The 26,985-nt window shown below is 41.5% G+C and overlaps 1 protein-coding gene across 1 annotated transcript; it reads left to right on the forward strand.

Annotated features, from left to right (window-relative positions):
• Window positions 1–1,828: 1,828 nt before the first annotated feature.
• Window positions 1,829–26,985, forward strand: FNDC7 (fibronectin type III domain containing 7). Its single transcript, XM_067538230.1, has 14 exons — window positions 1,829–1,891; window positions 2,417–2,435; window positions 3,830–4,087; window positions 7,125–7,379; window positions 8,798–9,058; window positions 9,582–9,839; window positions 12,351–12,605; window positions 13,907–14,164; window positions 14,724–14,978; window positions 15,788–16,042; window positions 16,690–16,950; window positions 17,830–17,859; window positions 25,148–25,216; window positions 26,131–26,985. The coding sequence occupies exons 1-13, from the start codon at window positions 1,829–1,831 to the stop codon at window positions 25,177–25,179; spliced, it is 2,460 nt and encodes an 819-aa protein (XP_067394331.1). The 3' UTR covers window positions 25,180–25,216; window positions 26,131–26,985.

The following is a 26,985-nucleotide window of genomic DNA, read 5'->3' on the forward strand; positions in this document are numbered from 1 at the left end:
CTATTCTCCAGCTTTCCTGTTGCTGGAGAACAACATGCACCTGTATGAAGCAGCTGGCTGAAACTAGCCTTTGGCAAAGATGGACAAGTATGTAAGTGGGGAAAGTTACACGAAAGAAATGGTTATAACTGCATAAGTCACGCTCACCTGAAGAAGTCTTACCCTGTAATCATCAAGGTGGGTCATGGCCTTGGGATTCTTCTAGACTCTGCTTCTTCTGGATATACAAATTAGCTATAATGGCTAGAAATGCCTCTTACTAGCTCCAACTGCCCAGGGGGCTGCATCCTGTCCTATTGTATAGAGAGACCTGGCCATGATGTATTCCAATGCACTCTATTGAGGTTGAGAGTAAAAGCTTTACACACCAGCTGGTCAAACGTGGAATGGTGGCTTAGCTACTAACATAGGATGCGTGATGATACAAGCACAACAGTCCAATGCTCCAAAACCTACAGTGGCTTAGTTGTGTATCTGATGTCCTGCCTAGCTTGCCGTAGCTAATATAGCTAGAATATTATGGGACAACTCAGTCAGTTCTGTCTAGTTTTAGAGTTGGAAAATAAACACAGTCTCTGTGTGTTTCTATCACCCCGTGTTCCTGTCTGCTGCTTTCTCTCTGAGTGCAAGTAACTTCCAAGTATCCAAATATAACAGGTTCCCTGTCCAATATGAGATTCAGTTCCAAGTCCTAGTCTTGATCTTCAGATCCCTCAGTGAGGTGAACCCATATGAACACAGGAACAGCCTTTTTCTCTGTGATTTACTACAGCAATTACATTTTTAAGGACAAGGTCAATGGAAAGGATTACAGGAGCAAGAGGCTAACTAATTCCATCAAAAACTGTAATGACCATGGTTTTACAACTTTCAGATACAAATATAAGACTCATCTAGTTGCACTTGCTGTTCCATAAAACAGCTGAAAGACTCTGCATTGCTTCCCCAAACATAACAAATAATGTAATGTAAAACTATTTTTGCATACTTTAACCAAACAAAAAAGATTAATGAAGAAAAAGTGGCAAATACAGTATTCAGATGGACTGTTTTATGTAGTTTTGTTAGTGAATGGATATCATGGTATTGGGCACATTAGATATAGCTAAAGCAGATAAACTGCTATAGATGTCTACACAGAGGGTTACTCTTGCAGATTCCTTGCCACAGTGAAATATGAGAAATATATGTAGACTCTTAACAAATAAAGAATCCCGTACCATGAACTATAATAATAATGTGGAGACATAAGGAAAACCAAAGATGAATATTTGACCAACCACACTAGAGACATTAAAAACTGAAAGTCACTTCTACTTCTGTATCCACTATACAAAGAAGTATAAGAAAGATATTCAAGTTATTAAATATAATATGACATTTTCCTATTAAAATAGAGAACAAAACCTAAGCATAATTTTGGACAAAAAGATAAGAGATGGTACTTGGTAGAAATAGCATCACAATATGTAGTGAACCAATAAGACCAAAGTCCAATATACATATTTTGATTGGGCTCAATTTTGCTATCTATTACATATGTGCAATACAGGAATTGCACCTGTGTAACAGAGATAAGAACAGAACACAGTCTGCCCATGGAACATTTCTCTGCCTTTTCAGTTGGACACAGTATGCTTCATTTCATTAAATATTTCATGCAGCTGTTTATAGGTCAGCCCAAATGGGGAAGGAGGAGCTACAGCCAAATTTTTTTTTCCACTGTCTCAAAGACTAGTTTTAACAACACTTTATGACTGCTCTTTATGGGGTATCTGATTGCTCTCATTCAGACATCAAGTGTGGAATAAAAATTATGTTTGACAAGATGTGCAGTGGAAAAGGTAAATCTTTGGTACTTACTGGAATTATCCTTATCAGTCTTGAAATGGTGAGTTTGGTTTTGTTCTCAAACATTTTTAAGAATGACATGTCCTTTTTAAAAATAAACCAAAAGCAACCCGTTTATCAAATGTTTATTTTTATTTTTTATTATTATGTTTTTGTAAGAGTTTTACAATTACTTTTTGTCTGACTCATGTAACAGACCCATTGGAGAAAAGCTATGTTGTTATACTTTTAGAACACTATGTCTTTTAAAGTCAATCAGCAACTGCAAACTTTCCCTTCTGAATCAATGGCTAGATTCAGAGAGGTTAATGAAATAGTAATGTGAGCTGCATACCTATGCTAAATCCCATTAGTAACAGCCTTGTAGATTCACCTTACTACTGCACATACTTTTGCATGCTTAAATAAACTGAACAAATAAGTAAAATTGCACATTAGTAAGCTGTGTTTAAAAAATATAGTTTTAAAGAAGTCATTGCTATTACTGCTAAAAGTTAAATGGTTTCCCTTTTCCCAAAATAAATTTTCACTTTGTGATTCTAATGTTCTAAATCTTTTTTTTCAGGTTGTTTCAGCTAACACAGGTAAAGTCTCAGAAAGGTATTTGTACCAGTTTATTTTTAAATGGACACTAAGAGAACATAGACATCTCTAATTACTAATCCAAATCAACTTTTAAATTCTAGTAACTTTGCAAACAAAAGTTTCTTAACTAAAATGAAATCAGACTCAGAAAATATACAGAATCATATGTTAGTTTATATAATATAAAATAAATGTTTAAAAACATGTTTTGAAAAATAGTTATCTAACCTAATTTGCATAAGCTTTCTAACATACTTCTTACTTTATGACACTAAAGATTTCCTAAGGCTACACTCAACCTGCACTGAACAATACCGTCTCAGACTATATCCAGTATCTACACAATCTATTCAGTGTTTGCATGTCGTCTTTGATATTTTCCCTCTCTTAAAATAGCACAATTTTTGTTTGTTTTAAAAATTAAAGATAAATACGCCATACAATTTCCCTTTTCCTTTTCTTCAATCTTGTGTTCTTTGTGCACCCAGAACTCCTATTGACTGCAGTGTGAGTTTTGGCTGAGCTAGGAATGCAGGATTGGACTCCTACAAGTCATCCATTTAGTATATATTGTAGCAATATATTAGTATATATTACAAAATTCTAGACTCCTAACCATTATGTATTACCATAGAGTTACTACAGTTTTGGGGCAATTACCTCAGCATACCATATTCTTTTCACAGAAAGTTTACAAACCACAGGCCTGATCCTGCAAGCTCTTAATGCCAGGAACTCTCATTGATGTCAGAGGGGTTTCCATGCAGAGTGGTACAGGATTAGGCTCACTATTTGCAAGATTAAAAAATCCTGTATGTAAATAATAGCAGTATTGCCAACCTCAGATGTTAAAAAATCATGAGGCAGCCCTCTAAAAATCATGAGATTTAAAAAAAAAACATACTATATTTTGGCTTCTTTTTATTTGCCTTCTGGTTTTTAAGCCTTTAGGATACATTTGGGTCACATTTTCATCCTTTTTTTCTGCAGCTATGAGAGCAAGAAACTCAATCTTTTTAAAATGAAAGGTGAGATTTTCAAGTATTTAGAAAATTCCAGTAGCTGGAGCTTTAGTAAAATAGCAATTATCACAAGACCTGCAATATTATCATGAGAGTTGGCAACACACTACAGTATATAATGGGTGCTAGAAATGAGCAGAGAAAATTATTTCAGTTAATTTGTTTAATGAAAAGTTTAATATTCAAAAGAGACTATTGATTTTGAGTGCCCTTCTTGAGGCCCCTTAAAGGGGCCTGATTTCCAAAAGTGCTGAATACCTGCCTTCTGAAAATCAGGCTACTTAAATATTTTTAAAAGTCTTGTCCATAGAGTCTGTCCAGGAGTACATTTCAAGTTTCAAAGGCTAAAATGGGTGTGGTATTTTTTGTAGGTTTCACTATATCTATATATAACGTGACATCAAGAAACATTTATCTCAGATGGTCCAAGTTTTCAGGAGCCTTTTCCTACAAAATCACAGCGACGCCCATGAACACAGTAGGTCACTCTTTGTTGGTGCATTTCAATGATGTTACTCTTACAGGCATTCTTACTTCACTAACTCCCAACACAGTCCATGCTGTAAAAGTGGAAGCCATTGATAAGAATGGAATTATCCTGGTGGAAGCACAGACTATGCAGTTAACAGGTTAGTATGGGATGGTTTGCTAAGCAAGATTGCTATTGACTTCAGTAGGGCCCTGTATATTTTATTTTACTTTTAGGGCTGAATCCTACTATTGAAGTCTATGGAAGTTTTCCCACTGACTTCAGTGGAAACATGATCAGCCCTTTCTGTCTCTTGTTTGTGTGTGTGTGCGCATCCTTTGCATCAATGTTTCCCTAATCACAACTTTCAAAATCAGCTGCCTTGTTTTTAACTGAAGAACACTAAAGTGAAGCCATAGAAATGTGAAAAACTGACCTTCTTATTTCCATTTAGAACCTGATTCTGTATCATTTAAGTCAGCCTTGGGCAATATAGAGGAACCTAGACAGACAGTATTCCCTCTTCCACAACTGATATTTTGTTTAAAAACAGTCAGTTGAAAAAACACTTTAGACATATCCTTGTTTCTTTTCAGCAAAATTTTCATCTTATTGAGGAAATAAATAAAATGAAATTCATGGAAATAAATGAAAGTTTAAAATATAATCTACCCCTTTTTCACCCCCTGGTTACCTTAATCATGGCAGAAATGGCATAATGTTTTAATGTTCGGTAAAGTAGTTCTGAAATAAATAATATACTATGAATCCACTCCTGCAAGTCCCCAGGGCACACAGCTCCCTTTGACTTGTATAAGAGTTCTCTTTGTGGAAGGTTTACAGGATTGGTCCCAGATTAAGGCTGAAATCCTGCAGTCATTTCTCAGCCAAACTCCCATAGACTTAATTTAAATTTGAATTTCCACAATATTTTAAAAGAAAAATGTAGAAATGTAGAAAATAGTTTTTTTGTAACTTTTACAAATGGTGGAAAAGGGAGGGGTCATGCCTGGCTAATGCTGAATGAAAGATGTTTGGGCCTAATACAGTGGAGATACTGTTCAAGAAGAGTTCATACTTGTGAAAATATTACACCTGTAATGCTGCCAAAGTCTCTTAACTCAAGGGTTAGTTGCCTTGAAATTAGTAGCTGTGCTTCAAGGTGCATGCTTACATTCTGGATACTTTTTCATTTTACATTTAGTGCAGTTGGATCACTTGTATCCATTTTGTGAGATTTCATGCTCTTTTTGGTCTTTTACAGCTTTATGACTAAAGTTGAGATTTTGTCATGGTTATTTTTAGTAAAAGTCACGGTCAGGTCACAGACTCTGTGAATTTGTGTTTATTGCCGGTGACCTGTCTGTGACTTTATGAAAAATAACTTTGGGAAGGGGGGGGAGAATACTGAGGGGAGGAATGACAGCTGGAACCCCATTGGGGGGGCTGGCTGCCCAACAGCTGTTTGGCAGGGGCGAGATGGCCACTGACCAGCTGTTTGGGCCCCCGAGGCTGGCCCTGGATCAGCTTTTGGGGGTGCCCCTGGGGTTGGATGCTGATCAGCTTTTTGGTAGCAGCAGGGGGGAGGGCTGGCTGCCAATCAGCTGTTTGGTGGCAGCCCTGAGCTGGCCCTGGATCAGCTGTTCTGGGACCCCAAGGCTGGCCCTGGATCAGCTGTTTGGGCCTCCTGGCTAGCTGCTGATCTACTGTTCAACCAGGGGGAGCACTGGCTGATGATCAGCTGTTTGGGACCCACTGGAGCTGGCCGCCCATCAGTTGTTCAGTAGCGGACGGGGGCTGGCCGCCCATCAGCTGTTCGGGTGTAGGGGGAGGTTGATCACCGAACAACTGATCGGCAGCAGAGGGGGACTGGCTGCCAATAGCTGATCAGCGACCCTGGGGCGGCCGCTGCTGTCAACCCCAGAGCTGACAGCTGCTCCAGCCCTGCCCCAGAAGTCACAGAGGTTACAGATTCGTATCCTTACTTACGACATGTTGAAACTATTAAATGGGCTCATTCGAGGCCCAAAATCCTGATTGCTGAAGATTAGTTGGGAGAGTTACACTTTTCTGACTGAAGTACATGACATTTAGTTTTCTGAATGGCTCGCAGTAAGGGCTGTTAGAAAAAGGTTCCTTTGGTTGCAGTATCTGATATATAGTATCTAGGATTCAGTCTTCCCATTTTAGATTGTTTTGTAGAAAGGGAAGCTATTTCCTGTTGATTATCATACAAACACCTTCCAAGACTGGCTACACAGCAACAAGGAAAAGATGCACTTAGATTATGTAGTGTGACCATGATCAGAAGGTTAGTATCATCATTAGTAACTTCAAGATGACAAAGAGCTATTCATTATAAATTAAATAATGATCTAGAATAAATCCAGTCTTGCATGTACTGTTAGTATGTATTTAAACTTGTTTAAAACCTACATTAGTAGCACCTTTTACACTGGTAAGTCATAGTGCTTGTTTGAAAGACTACAGAAGGACACATGTGTCCCCAAAGGTGCTGGGTAGTTAGCATTCCCTCTTCCTCCGGTTAGAAGATGATCACCTTGGGGGGCTGCAATATTCTGGTGACTGAAGCAATGCTGGGCCAAATTTATCCTTGATGTCATTTTACTGAAGTCAATGGAATTGCATCAAGGAATAATTTGGCCCACTTTTTACATCCTTTTAGACATTTGATTGTCTGTCAGCTGGTCATTAGGCACATGAAGGATTAGATTAGACAAAATGAAGTAGATATAGCTCAGAGTTAGGGAAACCAGAAACCCAGCTACATCACTCAGTAAGATACAGAGGGGAATAACATATGCAGAATAGGAACTGCCCAAGAGACTACACAAAGCAATCATTCTCCAAAGTCAAACTTCCTGAACTGGTTAATGTACCATTGCTTCTCTTTGAAGACCAATCTGAGGACATACGTACATTGCATATAACGAGTGCTAGCTTTATGTAATTTTTCATTGCTATTTGCACTGTGGACACTGAACAAATTTCTTTTGTTTCATGGAACAAATAAAAACAGTTATATTTTTATGCAATTTAAATTTGCTATTTGATTTAAAGAAGTGAAATAAAAAAAAATTACAATAAATGCTCAGTGCACTCACCACCTAACAGCAATAGGTCCTTATGTTTGAACATGATTATGGATTTTGAATTGACCATAATTTCATTTTTAGCTCCCGAGGTACCTGTTATTGACCAAGCTTATTCAAAACTGAGCAACAGTATCACAGTGGAATGGGCAGCTGTTCCTGGGGCTACCAGTTATCTACTGACTGCACAGGATGGAGAGTCTTTCATTGAAACTATAGTAATAAATTCACCAGGCACAGTGACCAGGTTGAAGGCTGCTACACTATACAAAATCACCATCAGATCTATAAACTCTGGAGGAAGAAGCCAGCCTTCGCCTTCAAAGAAGGCAAAGACAGGTATTTTATATAACAACTGTAGTATTATTACAGTGCAGAATATACATGGCTCATGGAATTTTTTAACTGTATCTTTTAAAATTCTAGTACAGAAAGTAAAAATAGTTCAGTCATTTACTGGTGATGAATTAGTGCATTCTTGTATTTTAAAGCTTGAACATATCACCATTGCAGTGTTCAAGAATATAACAATAGGTATGTAGATGTAGTGGGCTCATGGCCAGTGCATGGGACTGGATTTCTGAATTCAGTTCTCAGCTCTGCTTCTTTACTTAACTTCTCTGTACTTTCATTTCTCATTTGTATATAATATGGATAATGGCAGTAAGGGCTTAATGTTTTCAAAGAGCTTTAACATCCTTGGGTGGAAGGTGCTATGTAAGTGAAAAGTAAACCAACCTGCATGTAGTGGTGATATCCAGCTGATAGGTTACAATGCCATATGATACATTACATTTATCACTCACATTTGACCAGTTCTCCAAATTTGGCTTTGGCTCAAGATGAGCAGTATTCAGGCCTGGACCAATGGTAAAGTCTAATATCTAATTTCCCATCAGGACTAGAAATGGGAGCTTTATACATTCAGGAAAGAAAGATTCCCAGTCTGCCTGTGAGACATAGCACTGAGAGATTGGGCCTTAAAATTAGGACAATTTTATGAACAGATAAATTATGTTGGGTAAATTTTATAGATTTCTGAAGTGTGAGAATTACAATTTTTCTCTAAGGCATGGAGAGTTGGCCTTGGGAGTCTGCCTTTATAGGCAAAAAATATTAAAACAGTACCAATTAAAATATTTTAAACTCTTTATGACATTTAAATATATATATGGCAGATACAGAAAACATGATGGGAGGCTTGGTATAAAAAAATTATTGGAACCCATTTGGGTGACCTGCATAATTTACGCATGGTATAAGTAACTTTGCTGTCCAAACCCATGCCAATAAAACCTTTATATGTCTTCTCTTTATATATTGTTTAGTGAGTCTGTGTAAACTTGTGGCTTTGCCTTCCAATAGAAGACATATATACTGACATACTTAGGGAGTAGAAGGAATGGGGAAGCAACTGAAAGGAGGGTAAGATAATAGGACAAAGTAAGAGGGGGGTCTAACTGATCTGATACACTCCGTTTAGTTGCTTTTCTTGTTGCACTCATCCACCTTTTACTCTTTGGTGTGCCAGTCATATTCATTATGCAAGTCTACTAAATAGTAAATTGGTACAAACTATGCTAATTTTCCCACTTCATTCTCTGATCAGCTTATACTACTATTTATATCACCACTGAATTTGGCCCACAGAATTCCATGAAACTTGATTCTGTTTACCCTATTTGGCTCTTCTAACTTTTAGACAGAATGGCTTTTAATGGAAATCCCTCAAATTGATGTATATTTGTAATTAACAGTCTTGGCTGCTCCGATCCTGTCTGCAAGTTCTCCAAGTTACGACTCCATAGTGGTGAACTGGGGAACTGTATATACGGCAGTTGGATTTTCTGTGTCCATCATGAGATCAGATGGTTTAGGCAGTATGGTGAAAGAGAACACCACCCATACTTCCTTGGTATTTACCAATCTAGATCCAGGAACTCTCTATACCATCAAGGCACATGCCTGGAATGTCAATGGGATACCTGGAGATGATTTTACATACAACCAAATAACAAGTAAGAACTGTTTTCTCATCTGAAACCAAAGTTGGTGTAAATCATTCATATATCATTCAAAATTATATTTATAGTAGTGTGTGTGTTTTTGACAAGATACATTGGGCCAGATCCTCAGCTGGTGTAAATTGTCCAAATGGAGTTACGACAATTTACTCCAGTTCTAGGCTCAGGAAAGTTCTATAAACTTTATGTAGGCAGATCTACCATTGACTTCAATTATAGTTTTGTCTGAGCAAGAACGGAGTAAAGGAGTTTAGGATTTGTCCAGTAAATATTTATATAAATATTGGAATTTCAACAGAAATGTTTGTGTCAGAGCAAAACTGGAATCATTGTTTAAAAAATTCTGTGTAACTATAATAGGAATAACAAGGTGGTTGGGGCCTATGCCACAAAAGTTACATTTGTATGCAATTTTTCCCAAAATTTGGGGATGTTTGGATCCAGGGGTCTGGTTGAGGATCATCTCTAAAAAAAGCCAGATACTAAGTGTATTTACAGTTGTTTCTAACTAATGTAGGTCCTCATGCACCAGCAGATGTTCAAGTTACTTTTGAGAGTGGAACTTTGAGGGCCACTGTTTCTTGGATGCCAACAGAGGGAACTTTAGATTACAATGTGACAGCCAGCAATGGAGCCTCCAAACTGAATTGTAACACATCTTCCACTTCCTGCACTTTGGCTTCACTCCAGTGTGGATCTGAGTACTCTATCTATGTCATAGCAAATAATGGTGCTGGATCCAGTAAACCTACAGATGGAGTGGGTTTAAAAACTGGTATGTGAACTATAGTGACCCTTGTATAGCACATAATATTATCTCTTTTTTGCCATAAAATGAGGGAAGAAACGAAAAGTTGCCTAAATTTTAGCTTAATATTAAATAGTTTTAGGGAAATTTGCTATACTAATCATTAAGATATTTCAGAACAATTGCATACTGTCAATGCCTGCCCCGCACATGGTATTACACTCACAACTTTTAAAAAAAGATTCCATTATTATGTATATGAACTGCCTACTCTTAGCTGTCCATTGCAGCATTCTTTTAAGTGCTGATGTTCCCATAAGGCAGTGCTGGAGGTGAATTTCAATTCCGGTACTGTTCACTGAAAAACTGTTTTGCTGTTGCCTTTTACTTCATGGGAAATATTTTAAAAAGAAACTGAGCTGTATTTTGCTCTGTGACACCAATATAAATCTGAAGTAGCTCCACTAAAGTCAAGTAACAAAGAGAAGAATCTGGTCTATCATGTTTATATTAACATATTGTTTTATCTCTAGCTTTTTAATTATTTTATTTATATTTGTAAGTTTGGGGAAATCAGCATTGGACCAATTTGATCTTTACAGATGATGTAAATTGCACCTGTCTTTATCAGCCTGGCTTCTTGCATCCCTTGGAGATTTCTCACCCAGAGTAGGGTGGGTAGTGTTTTACCACCATTGCCCCCCAGGGATTATTTCAGGGAAGGTCAATTTAAATTTCCCTGTGGGTTTATAAGTAGAGATGCATGCCCTGGCCATATCCTTTTTAGCCATTGCCATCCTCTTTTGGGGAAATCTTGGTCTCAAGTCCCTCAAGGAAGGGAAGGTTGTAGGCACCTTTGCCATTATCTCCCTCCTGCAGAATTTCCACCTCCAGTGCCATTTGCCAGGATCTGTGCTACTGAAAGCCATGCAGACCCCAGGTGAACTTGAACCATCATTTGTGTGGAGGTAGAAGGAGAAAGACCCTTGGCTTTGAATGTGACCTACAGGAGCTTGTGTTGTTCCTGTTAAATATTGAGATATTGTGTGTCTTTTATAAGAAAACTAAACCCTGTGTTGAAAAAAGTCTGTTTCTGTGGCTGTCATGTAATTGTGGCACTTAGTGTGTATTCTGAAACTTCTGTTGTGTTTCATGCATGAAGCTTCACATTTGCCCTCTGACTCCAGTGGTAACTTTATTTTGGTGTCTTTGGATTAATTTGAGAATGGCATATTTAATTGGCAGATACAACAGGCCTGATTTTCCCCTCTCACTAGTGAGAATCAGAAGCAACTCCAGTGAAGTCAATAGAGTTACACCAGTCTAAAACTGGTCGAAGTAAGAGGAGAACAAGCCCAACAAAAGTAGATGCTGTGCAAGCTTCCTCATACTGAGTGAGAAAGGGTAGTCTTGTGGTTAAGGTATGGGACTATGAGTCAGGAGACCAGTATTCTGTTCCTGTTTCTGCCACAGACTCCCTCTGTAACCTTGGGAAAATCATTTAACGTATTTGTACCTCAGTTTATAATGCTGCCACTTTACCCTAATTCACTCACTGGAGAGTTTGTAAGACCTAATGTGAGAGTATTAGAAAAGTGGATTGAAAGTCGTCAAAAAATATGTTGTATAAATGCAAAATATTATCAAGTTCTGCCAACATACCCAGTTCTGGTCTCCAGTGCTCCTATTATTTTTGTCCTTTTAAATCAAAGACTATATTTTCCTGTTTGTACAGTGCTGACCACAAGCCATGGTCCTGACTGGGCCTTTGGGTGCTACCTCAAATACAGATGATTAATAATGCAAAATTGGTTGTTGGTAAGATTGACAAGCCTCCATTTCCAGCTAGAGTGGCACCATTACATTGAATTTCTTGCTTGTGATGTAAACCCCTGAACCAGGGAGGGAAGAGCTATTAAACCAATGAACCACATAGTCCTCATTTGTGAGTGTTATTTTGGGATGCCACCATAAAATGAAACCTAAGCAAAAAGACCAAGCTTTTGATGAGGTATAGAGTCAGCAAGTGATCTGATGCCAATACACAAGGTGTTCTTGTGTGCAGGCCTTCCCTTGCCAACTGTTATTCAATCCATTTTGCTGAATGCCATCCAAACCTACAATTTGCTATCATAGGATATGCCATTTCCTTGTTGAAATACTGCATGATGCCTGTGCTGTCATTTGTGTGGCTCTTAAAATGGGATCATTTTTCCTGCATGTGACTGAAGTAACATATAGTTTGTTTTATAGAAATTGTATAAATTATACGCTCTTTTAGTCATTGCACACTCCTATTTTCACATGGCAACATGTTAAAATAACAACATACATGTCATCCCAGCATCCTTACAAATCCAGATGAGCTGCTCTTTTCTTTTCTAAACTGGACATGTGCCAGCTATTCAAGTCAAACATATTAGACAAATTCTATATATCTGTCATTGATGTTTATGTAGTAAAAATGTTGCTTAAATAAAATCATGAGTACAGTTGTAACTTTCTTTCCCCGTTTTTGTTTTAAATCTGCTTTCCCAGTCCCTTGTGCACCAGAAAGTATAACAATTGATGAGGACAACCCTGGTAACTTGTCAGTATCATGGTCTAATGTAGATCTTGGTGATTATTATGTGGTTTTTGTGAAGAGTGATGATGGCTTGGAAGTGCACTGCAACACATCCCATACCCAATGCCACTTCCAATCAGACTGCGGTTTCACCTACTTCATTAGTGTATTTGCATATAACAAGGCAGGACAGAGTCCTTTAGGGGATATATTCAATTATACTTCTGGTAAGTAGCACTTTATTTATGCAAACATATTTGGTGAGTCCTGAAGTATTAACAATAGAGCTAGTTGGAATTTTTTTTTCCTTCAGAAAATATCAGTCTTTTGGTGAGAAATTGAAAACTGAAAATGTTGGCTGCTATCCCAAAAGTTTGGGCAGAAACCTTTCAGTTTAAAACAGCCTTTAGATTTGGAAATGCTGTCCCATGGGAGTTGTAATTCAAGTGCCACATGCTCCCATTTTCCTGTGTGGGCTGGGCTCCCTGGCTGGACTATATCTCCCATAATGCACCACATTCTCATCTCTTTCTGATCTACCATGGTAAATCATCAGAGTCCCTGGCCATGGTATGTCCTGGGAGATACAGGGTCGCTGGGGAACTTGGCCTATAGAGGCAAATGGGAGGATGAGACACTGTGGTGGCATTTCCACAGAGAATTTTTTCAATGTTTTGGTGTTCAGTTTTTCAACAGAAAGTTGAAATTTCCTGCAGAAAGCAGATACTTGTCACAAAAAATAATTAATTTAGTCAAAAACCCAATTTTCCATTGGAAACAAAATTTAAACAAAAAAATTTTGACCAGCCCTAACTAACAACAATAACCGATGCTTTAGTAAATATATTTTTAAAAGGGAAAAGGGTTAAACTTTAAATTGTTTATTTGAATTTTAATGTTTATTTGAGTAGCCAGTTTTTCAGTCAAGTATGACAACACCAGTTTATAAATTAAAAGATTTGATCATTTGATCATTCTAAAACATGTTGAAAAAGTGGGGAAGGATGGTCTTATGGATGCACAGGACTGGGAGTCAAGATATCTGAATTCTAGTTCTGGCTGTGCCATAGCTTTGCTGTGTAATCTAACCTTCCCTGTACCTGTTCACGATGTATAAAATGAGAAAATACCTGATTATGAGGCTTAGTTTGGTGATTTATAAATGTTTGAGATCCTAAAATGGAAAGTGCAATATGAGTGTAAAGTATTATTTCAGATTAATGGATTATTACTGAATGCTATTGTAGGGACTTTAAAGAGATGTAAGAATATACTTTAACTAAAAGAAGGGTATACAATAGAATTCTATTTGTCCAAATAGGATGAGAGACATGCCACTTATTTGGATAGATTAAGTTTTGGATAAATGAAGGACTTCAATGTGGGGAACATAATTCATTTTGTGATAGTGGAGGTTTCACGTAAGAGATGTTTGTGTAAACAAGTCACTATTCTGTTTAATATATAGTATTTTTCAGTTCATTAATGCTGTTGACATGTCCTCTCTATCTTGCCTTTTTTTTTTTAGCACCTTGTTGCCCCACTGACTTTAACCCAGTGTTTGTGTCCAGTGATACAGTTGAGATTGTCTGGTCTCCTGTCCGTGGTGCTGAAATGTATGAAACTAAAGCTGTTGATGGGGTTGGTGTAGTATTGTGTAATGACACGGCCACAATTTGCATCCTCTCTGCATTGCAGTGTAACACCCAGTATAACATCAGTGTGTATTCTTTCAGTGAAATCAGGGGCAGCAATACATCATGTGTATCTAAATATGTGGCAACAGGTATATGGCTATTTTCCTCACTTTTCTTCACACACATAATAATTAGTTGTTTGCCATGTTGTGGTTGGTTGGTTAGTTAAATAATTAGCAGTCGTAAAGAGCTTTGAAGATGAAAAGCATGATGTGAGTGCTAATTAAGGTTATTATAATTTATAGTTGGAAATAAAAAGCAAATCTGTCCAAATTTTTAAAAAATGGATGTCTAATATTGGATTCTTAAATCCATAATCAGGAACCTAAATAAAGGGCTGGATTGAAAGCTGCTAGGTAATCAGCATTTCTGAAAAAATTAGATTTGTGATTCCAGTATATATTTTTGTATGCAAAACTAAAAGTGTCAGTTTTTCAAGAGTTTTTGCCTGTAAAACCCATTTAAAGCTTATATGTTCTTAAACTGTTCCAAATTAGTCATATTATTGACTAGCATGTCACTAAGTCAGAGTGATTTTGTCAAATATCTACAATAATCTACAGCTATTGACACCGCTATAAAATATAAAATGGAAGTTATTTACTGATAACAATACATCTTAAATCTGCTCTATCTAAAATCTTTCAGCTCCATGCAGTCCTGTAATAAAAAACATCTCAAAGGATGCTCTTTCCATAATTAGTGTGCACTGGCAAGCCACTAACGATGAAGCTATATACACTGTCACTGCTAAAGGAGAGGCTGGATTGTGGCGTTGCTCAAGCTCTGGAAATTCCTGTAGCATAACTAATCTTCCCTGTGGATCAGTTTTCTCTATTAGTGCTGTGGCAAGCACAATAGCAGGCCAGAGCTTACCTAGTTATAGTGTCCCTTTAGAGACAGGTATGTGGCAATTAATATGTAATTGAAAATATAACTGTTTTCATATATATTTTCCACAATGTGTTTGTGCATGTATTACTGTTTCCTACAGGATGGAATGGCATCTGCTCAAATGTGTGTATGAGAGAGAGATCATGTCACTCTTTAGGGGCTGCATCTTGCTGGGAAATCCTAATACAGGCATTAATGTTTCCTGGGTCACTGCTAATTAAACTATAATGGCATAATTATAAACTATAATGGCATTATGCAGTGCATGGCTTCCTTGTCAGCACTTTGATCCTTAAGGTGGCTGAGAAAACTACTGAGATTCTGATGCATTGAAGATATTTTTTTTTTATTACCAGCATTTGCCAGCTGGAACAATCTTCACATCATAATCCTAGGGTAATAACTGTTTCACCTGATGGGTGAAGAGGGAATATATCATTTATCATATCCTGGTATTCTTTATATTAGAAGGTAGCTAGTTTAGCATGCTGAAGTTTAATATCTGACTATTTTGGTAATTTTAGATAAAAAGTATTTAGTTTTCCTCTTCCCCCGCCCCCCTCGAATTGCTATAAGTTTATTTTTCTTCCAAAGGGCCTGATCCATCTCCCACTGAAGTCAATGAAAGATTCACCCAGACTTCAATAAGAGCTAGATCAGGCCTTAAGAACAGTAAGAATGTGGTTGAGAAAACTGGCAGTTTTTGAATATATTTTAAATAAACTATTTCTAAAATAAAATCATTGACAAAAATGTCTGCATAGGACATCCATGAACACATAATAAAGTTGACTTCCCTTTCTTTGTTTCCTTTTAAGCTCCTTGTTGCCCTAATGATCTGACAATAATGCAAGTGATGCAGTCTATAACAAATATCAGCTGGTCTATTGGGACTGGTGCACACACATATGTACCATTACTAGAATCATCAAAAGGACAGGCCAAGTGCCACACTCTCCAAAATCACTGTCTCCTGGGATGCATTACATGTGGCACCAACTATACTGTGTCTTTGAAAGTGATTAGTGAAACTGGTTTGGCCTCACACTGCACATATCAAGACTATTCTTCCAGTACGTAAACGATAAATGCAATTGAAAAGAAAAAAAATCACAATATATTAGGTAGATGATTTATTTTCATATTAAGGTTATATGTGAGTTTAAAAATATAGCTAAAAATCTTGCAGTTACCTATTTTAAATAGTTAAATATACTTATGAAATTCATGCAAGACCCTCTGTATCACTTAAACCCCATGGTGGGGCTGAGGCAGACTGACTGTGCTTGGTGACTTCTTCTCCCTTTGTGCACTGTGGAAGGGGGCTGCATACTAGAACCAAACAGGCCAATATCTAGTTGAAGTCTGGAGATGAGGGAGAGGCCAGGTTCTACAACTGTGTGGATCCAGTACTCCTAACATTCCCCATAGTGGGTGGGGAGCAATAGTGACCAGTATTCCAACGTATGATCCTAAACAGTGTCTGCAGAGGGGCTGTATGCCAGCCCCACTGCCTCATTGTGAGCTTGCAGGGTGATTTTTATCCCCCTACTCTCCACCGTTGTCTTGTACAATTACCCTGGCTTTGTGTGAGATGGTGAACCTTTGTAGTTCAAATGTAGGTATCAGGTGTGAAACCTGTTAAGAAAATTTATAATTTTCTTCCAAGAACAAGCATAATCTGTGTTTTATATTTAATCTTGTTTACTTTCTATTTTAGGTGCTTGCTGTCCTTCTGCGGTGAAATTATATAGACTGGGCAATAATGGTATCCGAATATACTGGCGAGCTTCTGCAGGGTGGATAAACTATAGTACAGATTTATATGGATCAAAAGGCAATTTCACCTGTACCCCTACATCAGGTTTGAATTATTGTGATGTCACCGAGATACCATGTGGAGATGTCTATACAGTGGTGGTGTCTCCAGTTCCTGAGAAAGGATCAAAGCTTACATTTTGCCCTAAAAAAATATATTCAGGTAAAACTCATAGTCCTTAAACTATGTATATTTTATTAGATGTATGTCAGTGTAATTCAAAGGCTACTTATATAGGGTCAAATTCTGGCTGATAGTCGCGTCTGTGCATATTCCAGAAAAGGAGGAAACAAAGATACAGCAGGGAACAGAAGTTTTCTATCCCAATGCTGGCTCACCACGTAACTAACAAAAAGGCTACCCGACAGTATGCAAAAATGAGTTACAGAGGGGCATTTCTGGGCCATGGCTTAGAAATCAAATACATTTTCTACATATGTGACTAGGAGTAAAATGACACACTCTAACCCACATGGATTTCTCTTGATCCTGACTTGAGTAATCTGTTTTGGAGCAAAGGGCTGTGTGTGTTGAGTTTGGATTAGTGGTTAGTATGTAGATGCAAAGGAATGACAAAAAATACCCGACAATGCTATTTGCAGCATGATTTACACTCTTTTGGGGATCAGTTCTGTGGTGGGTCCCAAACTCTTATTTGCTTTTTTCTTTGTCTGTTTTTAAATTAATGTAATTCTTCATATGTACTGGTTTTCAAATATCTGAATGCTCTCTTTTTAATTAAAAAAAATTAAAACCAACACTGATGAGCCTCCCTTATAAAAATAAACTGTATGGACAATCTTCCTGTTAGAATGATGTTTCATTTTAGCAGAATTAGCTGGGAAGCACCGAAAACAAACAAACAAGAATTTATTTTTTTCTTGGTAGAAATTCAAATCCATTTATGAAATTATTTTTAAATATACTAAAATTCAGATTGCCTAGTTGTATAATATGGCCCTTATTATAGAAATTGCTAATGTTTTTCAGCTTATAGTTATACACTTACCATTCATGCCCTTTCTTTGTATTTCATTTTAGTGACCTGCTCTGGAAGTTCTGTTGGAATGGGTATGAGAATGCTGTCAGAATTTCACTTTTAATGAAAATGGTGGTTCTAGTGAGATGTTTCTCTTAGAATGAAAAGTACTTTACCTTTAAATAACTTATATATTTTCTGGTAGGAGAACTCTCTTAATTCTATCATAGATAAGACATTTACTCCCAACATAATATGTATTACAACTTCTGTAAGCTACGTTGTATGAAACATATATACCCTGGCCCAGATCCTCAGCTGGAGATAAGAAACACACAGAATGACTCAGGAGGGAGTGTGCAAAGATTGTTTTGGTCCCCTAATTCTGGGGCTGCTCTGTGCCAATCCAGTCCTCCAGTGTAAATCAGAACATCCAGAAGGCTGCTGCAAAGTACAATGCCTGCCAAAGGGCTCTTACAGCAGCCAGGGATTGCAGAGGTCCAGGGAAATCCTAGCCATTTCCGTTTTCTCTTGGCTACAGACCCAACTACAGCTGTAAGGGGAGGTTGGCAAAGCAACTGTCATGCCATCTTTAGAAAAAGAGGATTCTTCTAAAACCCAGAGGATTCCCCTCCATGGTACTCACCCTGCTAAAAAAGGACTTAAATCCATGAGAGAATCTGGCCTCATATATGTGCAAGTGAGATCCATGGAATTTACTTGAAGACAAATTATAACAGCACAGATGTAATATATTTATCTTGTGCCTATCTGCCCTGTGCCCAATAAAATTCAAATTTTTAACAGTGAGAGTAAAAACCATTGGAACATCTTACCTGAGGATGTGATGTTCTGCCACTTAGTCTTTAAATCAAGACTGGATGTCTAACTTGCCAAAATTCTGAGGCATTTCAACCAGCCATGAACAAAACAAAAAAACAACTTGTCAAGGAAATATTTCATCGTTGTTCCCCAAATGTGCAATTACAAATTATACCTTTCTGAGATCCAGGAGAGGCAAGATTCAGCTCTGAGCTATTAACAGCTTTTTCTAGACAAAAGTGCCACAGTTGTGAAGTTTAAGATCTCACAGCCTTACACAGAGAGAAAAACAGGGTTACTTATCAGTAACTGTTGTTCTTCGAGATGTGTTGCTCATATCCATTCCAATATAGGTGAGTGCGCGCCCCATGCACTGGTTCCCGGAACTTTTTTGCCCTTAGCAAGCCCCGTAGGGCTGGCTCAGGCTGCAATATATCAGGCTGTCAGCCCTGAGGGCCCTCAGTCCCTTCTTTCTGCCGACTCTGACAGCAGGGATGGAGGGTGGGTGTGGAATGGATATGAGCAACACATCTTGAAGAACAACAGTTACTGGTAAGTAACCCTGTTTTCTACTTCGAGTGATTGCTCATATCCATTCCAATATAGGTGATTAAATAGCCATACCTTGGAGGTGGGTAGGAGTCAGCGTCGAGCTACTCTCATCAATACGGCCCTGCCGAAGGCCGCGTCCTCTCTCACCTGCTGCATGATGGCGTAGTGGGACGTGAAGGTACCGACGACCAGGTCACTGCCTTGCAGATGTCCTGCAGGGGCACTCTTTCCAGGAAGGCCGCCGACGAGGCCTGTGCTCTGGTTGAGTGCGCTGACACAGCACCTGGGAGCGGCACCTTCGCCTACTCATAGCAGGTCCTGATGCAGGCGGTGATCCAGGCAGAGATGCGCTGGGTGGAGACAGGTGAGCCCTTCATCTGGTCCGCCACTGCCACAAACAGCTGCGTTGACTTCTGGAACGGCTGCATCCGCTCGATGTAGTAGGCCAGGGCTCGTCTCACATCCAGCAAGTGCCATCTCCGCTCCTCCTCCGAACCATGCGGTTTAGGAAAAAACACGGGGAGAAAGATATCCTGGTTATAATGAAACTGGGACACCACCTTAGACAGGAAGGCTGGGTGGGGTCTCAGCCGCACCTTGTGTTTATAAAAGACGGTGTAGAGGGGGTTCCGAGGTTAAAGCTCTTACCTCGGAGACCCGCCTAGCTGATGTAATGGCCACCAGGAAGGCTACCTTCCACAAAAGGACAAGCAGCGGGCATGTAGCCATGGGCTCGAAGAGGGGTCCCGTCAGAACGGTGAGAACCAGGTTCAAATCCCAGGGAGGCATCGGGTCACGGACCTGCGGATACAGCCTCTCCACCCCCTTGAGGAACCTGACTGACATGGGGTGCGAGAATAGTGACCAACCTTCCATCGGCTGGTGGAAGGCCGAGATGGCCTCCAGGTGCACCTTCAGGGAGGCCAGTGCTAGACCCTGGAGCTTCAGATGGAGCAGGTACTCCAAGATTGCTTGTATGGGCGAACAGCTCGGTGGGATACCCCGGGACTCCACCCAACAGGTAAAGCGCTTCCATTTGGCCCGGCACACCACCTGAGTGGAAGGCTTTCTGCTACCCAACAGAACCTGTTGGACCTGCACCGAGCAGGCTCTCTCTCCCTCCGTCAGCTACAGTCTCCCCATGCTGTCAGGTGGAGGGAGTTCAGGTCCGGGTGCAGTAGGCGACTCTGGTCCTGACAGAGCAGGTCGTAACGCCTCGGGAGCGGCATCGGTGTGGCGATAGACAGGTCCAGCAACATGCTGAACCAGTGCTGTCTCGGCCAGGCAGGGGTGATCAATATGATGTCCGCTTTGTCCCTCTTGATCTTCAAGAGGACTTTGGGCAGCAGCGGAATGGGGGGAAACACGTATATGAGGGTCCCCATCCAGTCTATGAGGAACGTGTCAGAGATGAAACCTGGCTCGCGACCCTGAAGCAAGCAGAACCTCGGGCATTTCCTGTTCCAGGACGACGTGAACAGGTCCACTTGAAGAACACACCACTTGCGGAAAATGGAAGTCACCACCTCTGGGTGTAGTGACCAGTCGTGGCGGGGGAGAAACAACCTGCTGAGAAAGTCCGCCTCGTCGTTCCTGACCCCTGGGAGGTGATAGGCAGATATGTGGAAGTCATGCCTCACCGCAAGGTCCCAAAGATGAATGGCCTCCTGGCAAAGGGCCGAGGAGCGCACCCCCTCTTGTCTGTTCATGTAGAACATGGCCGCTGTGTTGTCCGTGAGGACCTGCACCATCCTGCCCCTCAGGAATCTGAGGAACACCTTGCAGGCCAGGCGGACTGCCCTGAGCTCCCAGGCATTGATGTGGAGACACCTCTCCTGTGCCGACCAGAGCCCCTGGGTGCTGAGGTCGCCACTCATGTGGGCCCCCCAGCCTGCATCCGAGGCATCCATGATAAGAGTTATCGATGGTGCCAAGTCTCTGAAGGGAACACCCCTCAGAACCTCCCCTGGGTCCCTCTACCAATCCAGGGAGGTCAGTATCTGAGTGGGAACCGTGACCGCTTTGTTCAACCAGTGCCTGGCTGGTGCATACACGGAGGCTAGTCACGCCTGGAGCGGTCTGAGTTTCAGGCGAGCTAGCCTCACCACATACGTACAAGCTGCCATGTGTCCCAACAGCTGAAGGCAATGCCTGGCTGTCAGTGTTGATGGAGGCTAGGGAAACCATACGGAACCTGAGGCGTCTGATGAATTTGTTCAGACGGCAGAGGTCCAATATGGGCCTCAGGCCCCCCTTTGCCTTGGGAATGAGGAAGTAATGTGAGTAAAAACCCTTTCCCCTTTCCCGTGGAGGAACCTCTTCCATAGCTACCAGGTAGAGGAGAGAATTCACCTCCTGTATGTGGAGTTGCTCGTGAGAGGGGTCCCTGAAGAGGTATGGGGTAGGGGGAGAGTCCAGGGGGAAGGCCATAAGCTGGTGCCCCTGCGAACTACACCAAGGACCCAGCGGTCTGAGGTACTGTTTTGCCACTCAGTGTAGTATGGCCTGAGGTTGTGGGTAAACGATAGGGTAGATCCAGTGGGAAGGGAAGAGTGCCACCCTCAGGCGCACCATCAAAACAGCCGCTTGTTATTATTCCCGGCTGGGCCTTATAGGGGGCCCACCAAGGATCCCTGGCGGTCGCGGCAGTTAGGTGGCCTATATCTGCCCTGGCCCCTCCGGGGTTGAGCGGGTCTGGGAGGCGGCCGAGGGGCAGGTTGGGGCTGGCACTGGGCTTGCAGCTGAGATTGACGCCTCGAGGCCTATGGGGCGTAAAGCCCTAGTGACTTCAATGTAGCCCTGGAGTCTTTGAGGGCGTGCAGTTTGTCATCTGTCCTTTCAGAGAAGAGGCCAGCGCCATCAAAAGGTAGGTCCTGGATGGACTGCTTGACCTCTTGTGACAGCCCCGAAGACTGCAGCCAAGCACACCACGATGCCCAACACCATCGCTCTGCTAGCAACATCTGCTGCATCGCTGGTTGACTGTAGGGCCACCCCTGCCACTGCAGCGCCCTCCTCGATGACCGTGGTGGAATCTGCCGCCTGGTCTTGGGCAACGCCTGCACGAACCTCTGCAAGGAGGACCAGAGGTTCAGGTTATAATGGCCAAGGAGCCATGGTGGTTGATGATCCTCAGCTGGAGGGCCCCCGTAGAGTAGACCTTGTGGTGCATGTCCGCTGTTGCCAGCATCTGGAACGGCATCGCCTGTCCTTATCATCGGGTACCGGGATCCACGCCGTGCTGCGAGCCGGGGATCTGGACTGGTGCCGAGCTCATTTGGTCTCCCCAGGCGATGGGAGCCACAGCGGACTGCGGGTCTGGGATCAGGACCGGTGCAGTCGAGCCGCCTCTGTCGCCGGGCTGCGTGCCAGGGATTGGGAACGGCGCCAAGCATGTCAGGCCTCTTCGGCCCCTGGGATCCACGCCGGGCTACATGCCGGGGATCGAGACTGGTGCCGTGCTGGACTCGGTGTCGGGGTACGAGATCCTGAAGTGCGATCCCCACGCGAGGTGGAACTGTAGCGGCGTCGCCTCGCACTTGAGCCTTGGGACCTGCCGCGGTGCCGAGGAGTTCGACGACTCTGAGTCGGAGCTGGGAGGGGAGCCCGCACTCTCTACCCTCCGTGACTGTCTGGGGGGAGACCTTGACTCCTGCCTCGACCACCCACTGGGGCAACCCAGCGTGAGTTTACCCCGAGACACCGGTCCCTGCGCCCTCAGCCGAGGGGGGGACAGAGGCATGGGCATACCCATGAGGGTGCATGCCGCAGCGAACACCTCCAGCGTCGATGGCCCTTGCAAGGGCGCTTCCCCACCCCCAGGAGTCGGGGAAGGCTCCCTGCGAGGAGATGCTGGTGCCGGAGTACTCTCCACAGCACGTGGCTGGGGCATCTCCTGACTAGCCCCCGACCTGACCGGCAGTGCGGGGGAGTCCTTGGGAGTGGCCTCCTGCTGCTGCTTCTTCCTCGGCACCAAAGGTTGCTGCTGGCGCTCTGGTGCTGGTAGGGCGCAGCGCACCGAGGAGACGCTCGGTGCCGCTGGGGATCGTGCCGGTTCGGAGTCCGGCTGGAGCGCGGACTCCATCTGGATGGCCTTCAAGCGGGCGTCCTTCTCCTTCTGGGTCCGCGGCTTGAAGGCCTTGCAAATTTTACACTTGTCTTTTCAGTGCTGCTCTCCGAGACAACGGAGGCAGCGGTCGTGAGGGTCGCTCACTGGAAAAGCCTTGCCGCAAGCAGCACAGGCCTTAAAACTGGTTGAGTCAGGCATGGCCCAGCCTAAAGCCCCTGAGGTCTATCTATCTATTGTCTAACTCTAACACTTAACTATTCACACTTAACTGCTATACTTAACTACTAGGAACTAATTAACCACGTAACAATGAAGAACGGGGAAGCTACTTGCTATTAGCAAGAGGCAAACGTTCAACAACCGTCACGGGCGAAAAGAAGGAACTGAGAGCCTTCAGGGCTGGCGGCATCTGATATACCGCGGCATGAGCGCAGCACTCCAGGGGGCGCCAGAGCCAGCCCTATGGGGCTTGCTAATGGCAAAAAAGTTCCAGGAACCAGTGCACGGGGCGCGCACTCACCTATATTGGAATGGATATGAGCAATCACTCGAAGTAGAACAAGAGCTTCATACCATTAAGGAGATTTTCTCCTTTCCAGTAAGAACCAGGACTTCTAAGGGTAAGGTAGGGCAGAGATATTACACTTTAATGTTGTGTCATCTTTATATATAGAAAAGTTATTTTACACCATTTTTGGAAATGGCTTCCTTTGAGTTTTGCACAGGTTGGACTCATGGTATCTAGCTTTACAAGCATACGGTTACAAAAAATGGTCCTAATTAATGTTTTTAAAACTCATAAACATTTCTAAAATATTTTTTCTCCAACATATGTTTCACATACAGAACACATGATTAGTGTGGTGTGGTATAAAGGTTCTTTTTAGTTGAGGATGGTATCCATCTCTGGCTTCACCCCTCTTGTTTATTGGGGCCATTCCACTCATTTGGATAAAGCCTTGTTAACACAGCACATCATCATGTATTCTTAAACTCAAAATAGAGTTAAATGGGATTTGAGTGATTCACAACCCTTGTGCTGGTCCCCCTGCACAGGAGTGATTTCACCATAAATAGCTATCTATATATATCAGGGGTGGCCAAATTTATTGACCCCCCCCCCCCCCCCCCCGGCCCCTCTCCCTGCTGGGCAGAATCCTCTAACCCCACCACTCTCCCGCAGAGCAGAAGCTCTGAGCTCCCCACCCTAGTGTGGTAGGCGGAGAATGGGTGGGGGAGATAGGAGGCCCTGCGAGCAGCACTTTTAAGTTTGGTCATTTGATGTATATCTTGAAAAATTAGATTAATATTGTTGTGTGTTATACAAATATTACCTATATTTTGGCTGCAGCCATACTATGTAAGGCTGTGATCTCACTAGTTCTTATAAGCCAAGCATTGTCAGACCTAGTCAGCGCTTAGGTAGAAGACCTGGAAAAACAGAGTGCTAGCAACAGTGTGTTGGTGTTTAATTTAAGCAACATTACACTCTCTGAAACTGTACTGTCCCCGTAGCCCAGCTTGAGACATTTATGAGCATGAGACAGTGCTATGAGATATTTATACTCTTGTATGAGACCTAAACCTGAGGTCTGAGCCACTCATGGTCATCAAAGAGCCCCTGGCACTTTTTGAAGGTGTGTTCTCTATCTTTTATGGCCTGGCCATGTTATGATTATTAATTAAATTGAGCTATAGTGTGCTACTAATTTTGAAGCAGCACTTACTTTCTGCTAACAAATTGCTGACACTATATGGTCCATTCTGTCTTAAGTTTTTCTGCGGTTTCAAATGGATGTAATCTTTCCCTTTGATTTCCTGACAAACTGCAAGGAACACCTGCCTAAGCAACTATTCAAACAAACATTTCTTTAGTATGTTGTTCATTTATGTTTTGCTCTCCTGAATTTATGTAACCCTCTAAATTTTTGTTGTAGTGATCTATAGAGGAAAGAGAAGTGCAGAATAACATTTGTCTGGATGGAAATATTGATTCAGATAAGCAGGTAAGAAAAAGTTTGTTACACATGAACCCAGCTGTAATTGGGATGTACTAACCAAATTAAAATGTTATTCACTTTTATGAATCCTTAGGAACCTCGGGATAAATTCACTCATCCTTCTTAAACTGCACTGACATTCTGAGGAGCAGTATACTCATCAGGGTACCTTGTGTTGTGTCTAACCCCATATCCAATGTGCTCTGTCCTCCTCTCCTGCATAATTCTCCTTCTGTCCCCTCTTCGATAAGAGCCATTCTCTACCTCATTAGCCTTTCCTAATACCATGCTGTGATCATTGAATACCCCATAACTCCAAGCAGGTGAGGAGACTGTATCACTCTGTATCACTCACTTCTTGCTGTATTTGGGCTGAGGGCAATGGGTAACTCTAGGTAGCAGTCCTGACTAGTTCTGCTTACCAATGGTCACAAACCCTTTCTGCTTCCCATACCACTCTCCTTTGTCGTCCTAGACGAGTGAGATGTGGATCTGAGCCACACCACAAGATATGAGCGGCCCCCAGCTTTTGGGAAGTTTAGCATGCAGACGTACATCTCCTACTGGACACGTGGTCATTGAAGTATGCACAGAACTATCACAGTAATCTGAGGCTATAAATCTCTGTAATGCAGTCAATGATAAGAGCTATATGAGGGTGCTACAAGTGGCCTGCTAAGGTTAATAAGCTAAGCAGGTCTATGTCCAATATAAGCAGTTGTTCTGGAACTAGTCAGTCAATGAATTAGGGAGGAATGGATGGGGAGAACCACTACCTCCCAAGAAAACAAAGCACGTTCTGCCTTCAGAAAAACTGATGCCCAACCAGTTCTAAAATATTACTTTTTTTTTTTTTCTTTTTAGCTGTCTAATTTATGTAACTGGAAAGTAGTCTATGCTTTTGTTTCTTTTCTTCACAGAATACAGCTATGCAACTCTAATGGGCACCTGAATAATCAGTTCAAGTTACTTACGCAGAGCCATCAGATGAAACATTGACACTTCAAGGCATTTTTTTTATCAGCCGTACTAAAAATATTGTTTGTTAATAAAAATGTTTTTTGTTCACTGTCAAATACAAGTTTTCCTCTTTAGGAAATTGTATGTTTTAAAAATAACTGAATTGCACTACTTAGTAAGAAACAGCTAGTTTTTATTTCCAATTTAGGATTTGAAAAGGAGTAAGAATTTAGAAATAAATGTTTGTTCTGTTTGCAACCTCCTCCCCCCAGTGTTAATGCAGCATTTTCAAACATGGGTCCCTAAACTTGGACATGTACATAAGTGGTCTTGAGCCTGCTTTTCAGTTCCTAAGTAGTCAGTTTCTACTTATGTCAGGGACAAACTTGGACCATAGCTTTTATCTTGCATACAAACAACTCTATTAAAAATATACATTAGAACACAAATATCAGAGTTCCATACAAAAGCACTATTGACTTTTGGCAGTTAGTTTAATTTACATCCAGAAATATATGTATTGGTTGGAGAGGGTTGACAAATTACACACCATTATAATCTTTATCATGTGGGCCAACTATTATTTTTGTGTTGGTGTTTTTAATTCTTAGACATTTCCACTGAGGGAAGTTAAGTGTAATAAGAGTGGAGGACTAAATCATGATCCTATGCAGAAAAAATTGCAGGAGAGCCAGACAACTCAAAGAAAACAAATTTTTCCTCTGAATTCTTCTATTAGGCAGAGGTAGGGTTTACCTTTCCCAACCCCACTAGGGAAAAAGAATGAAATTCAGACCAAGAACTGACCATTTGTG

This window comes from Emydura macquarii, unplaced genomic scaffold (assembly GCF_026122565.2).
Source record: "Emydura macquarii macquarii isolate MOO-44397 ecotype Brisbane River unplaced genomic scaffold, CSIRO-AGI_Emac_v2 contig_480, whole genome shotgun sequence".
Taxonomy (NCBI): Eukaryota; Metazoa; Chordata; order Testudines; family Chelidae; genus Emydura; species Emydura macquarii.

What these genes read in the sequence shown, in the direction of transcription:
- FNDC7 (XM_067538230.1), top strand. Translation starts at nt 1,829, where the DNA reads ATGTGCAGTGGAAAAGGTAAATCTTTGGTACTTACTGGAATTATCCTT. An exon ending in TGGAGTGGGTTTAAAAACTG is followed by an intron (nt 9,840 to 12,350) that starts GTATGTGAACTA and finishes CTGCTTTCCCAG; the next exon opens with TCCCTTGTGCACCAGAAAGT. An exon ending in TATATTCAATTATACTTCTG is followed by an intron (nt 12,606 to 13,906) that starts GTAAGTAGCACT and finishes TTTTTTTTTTAG; the next exon opens with CACCTTGTTGCCCCACTGAC.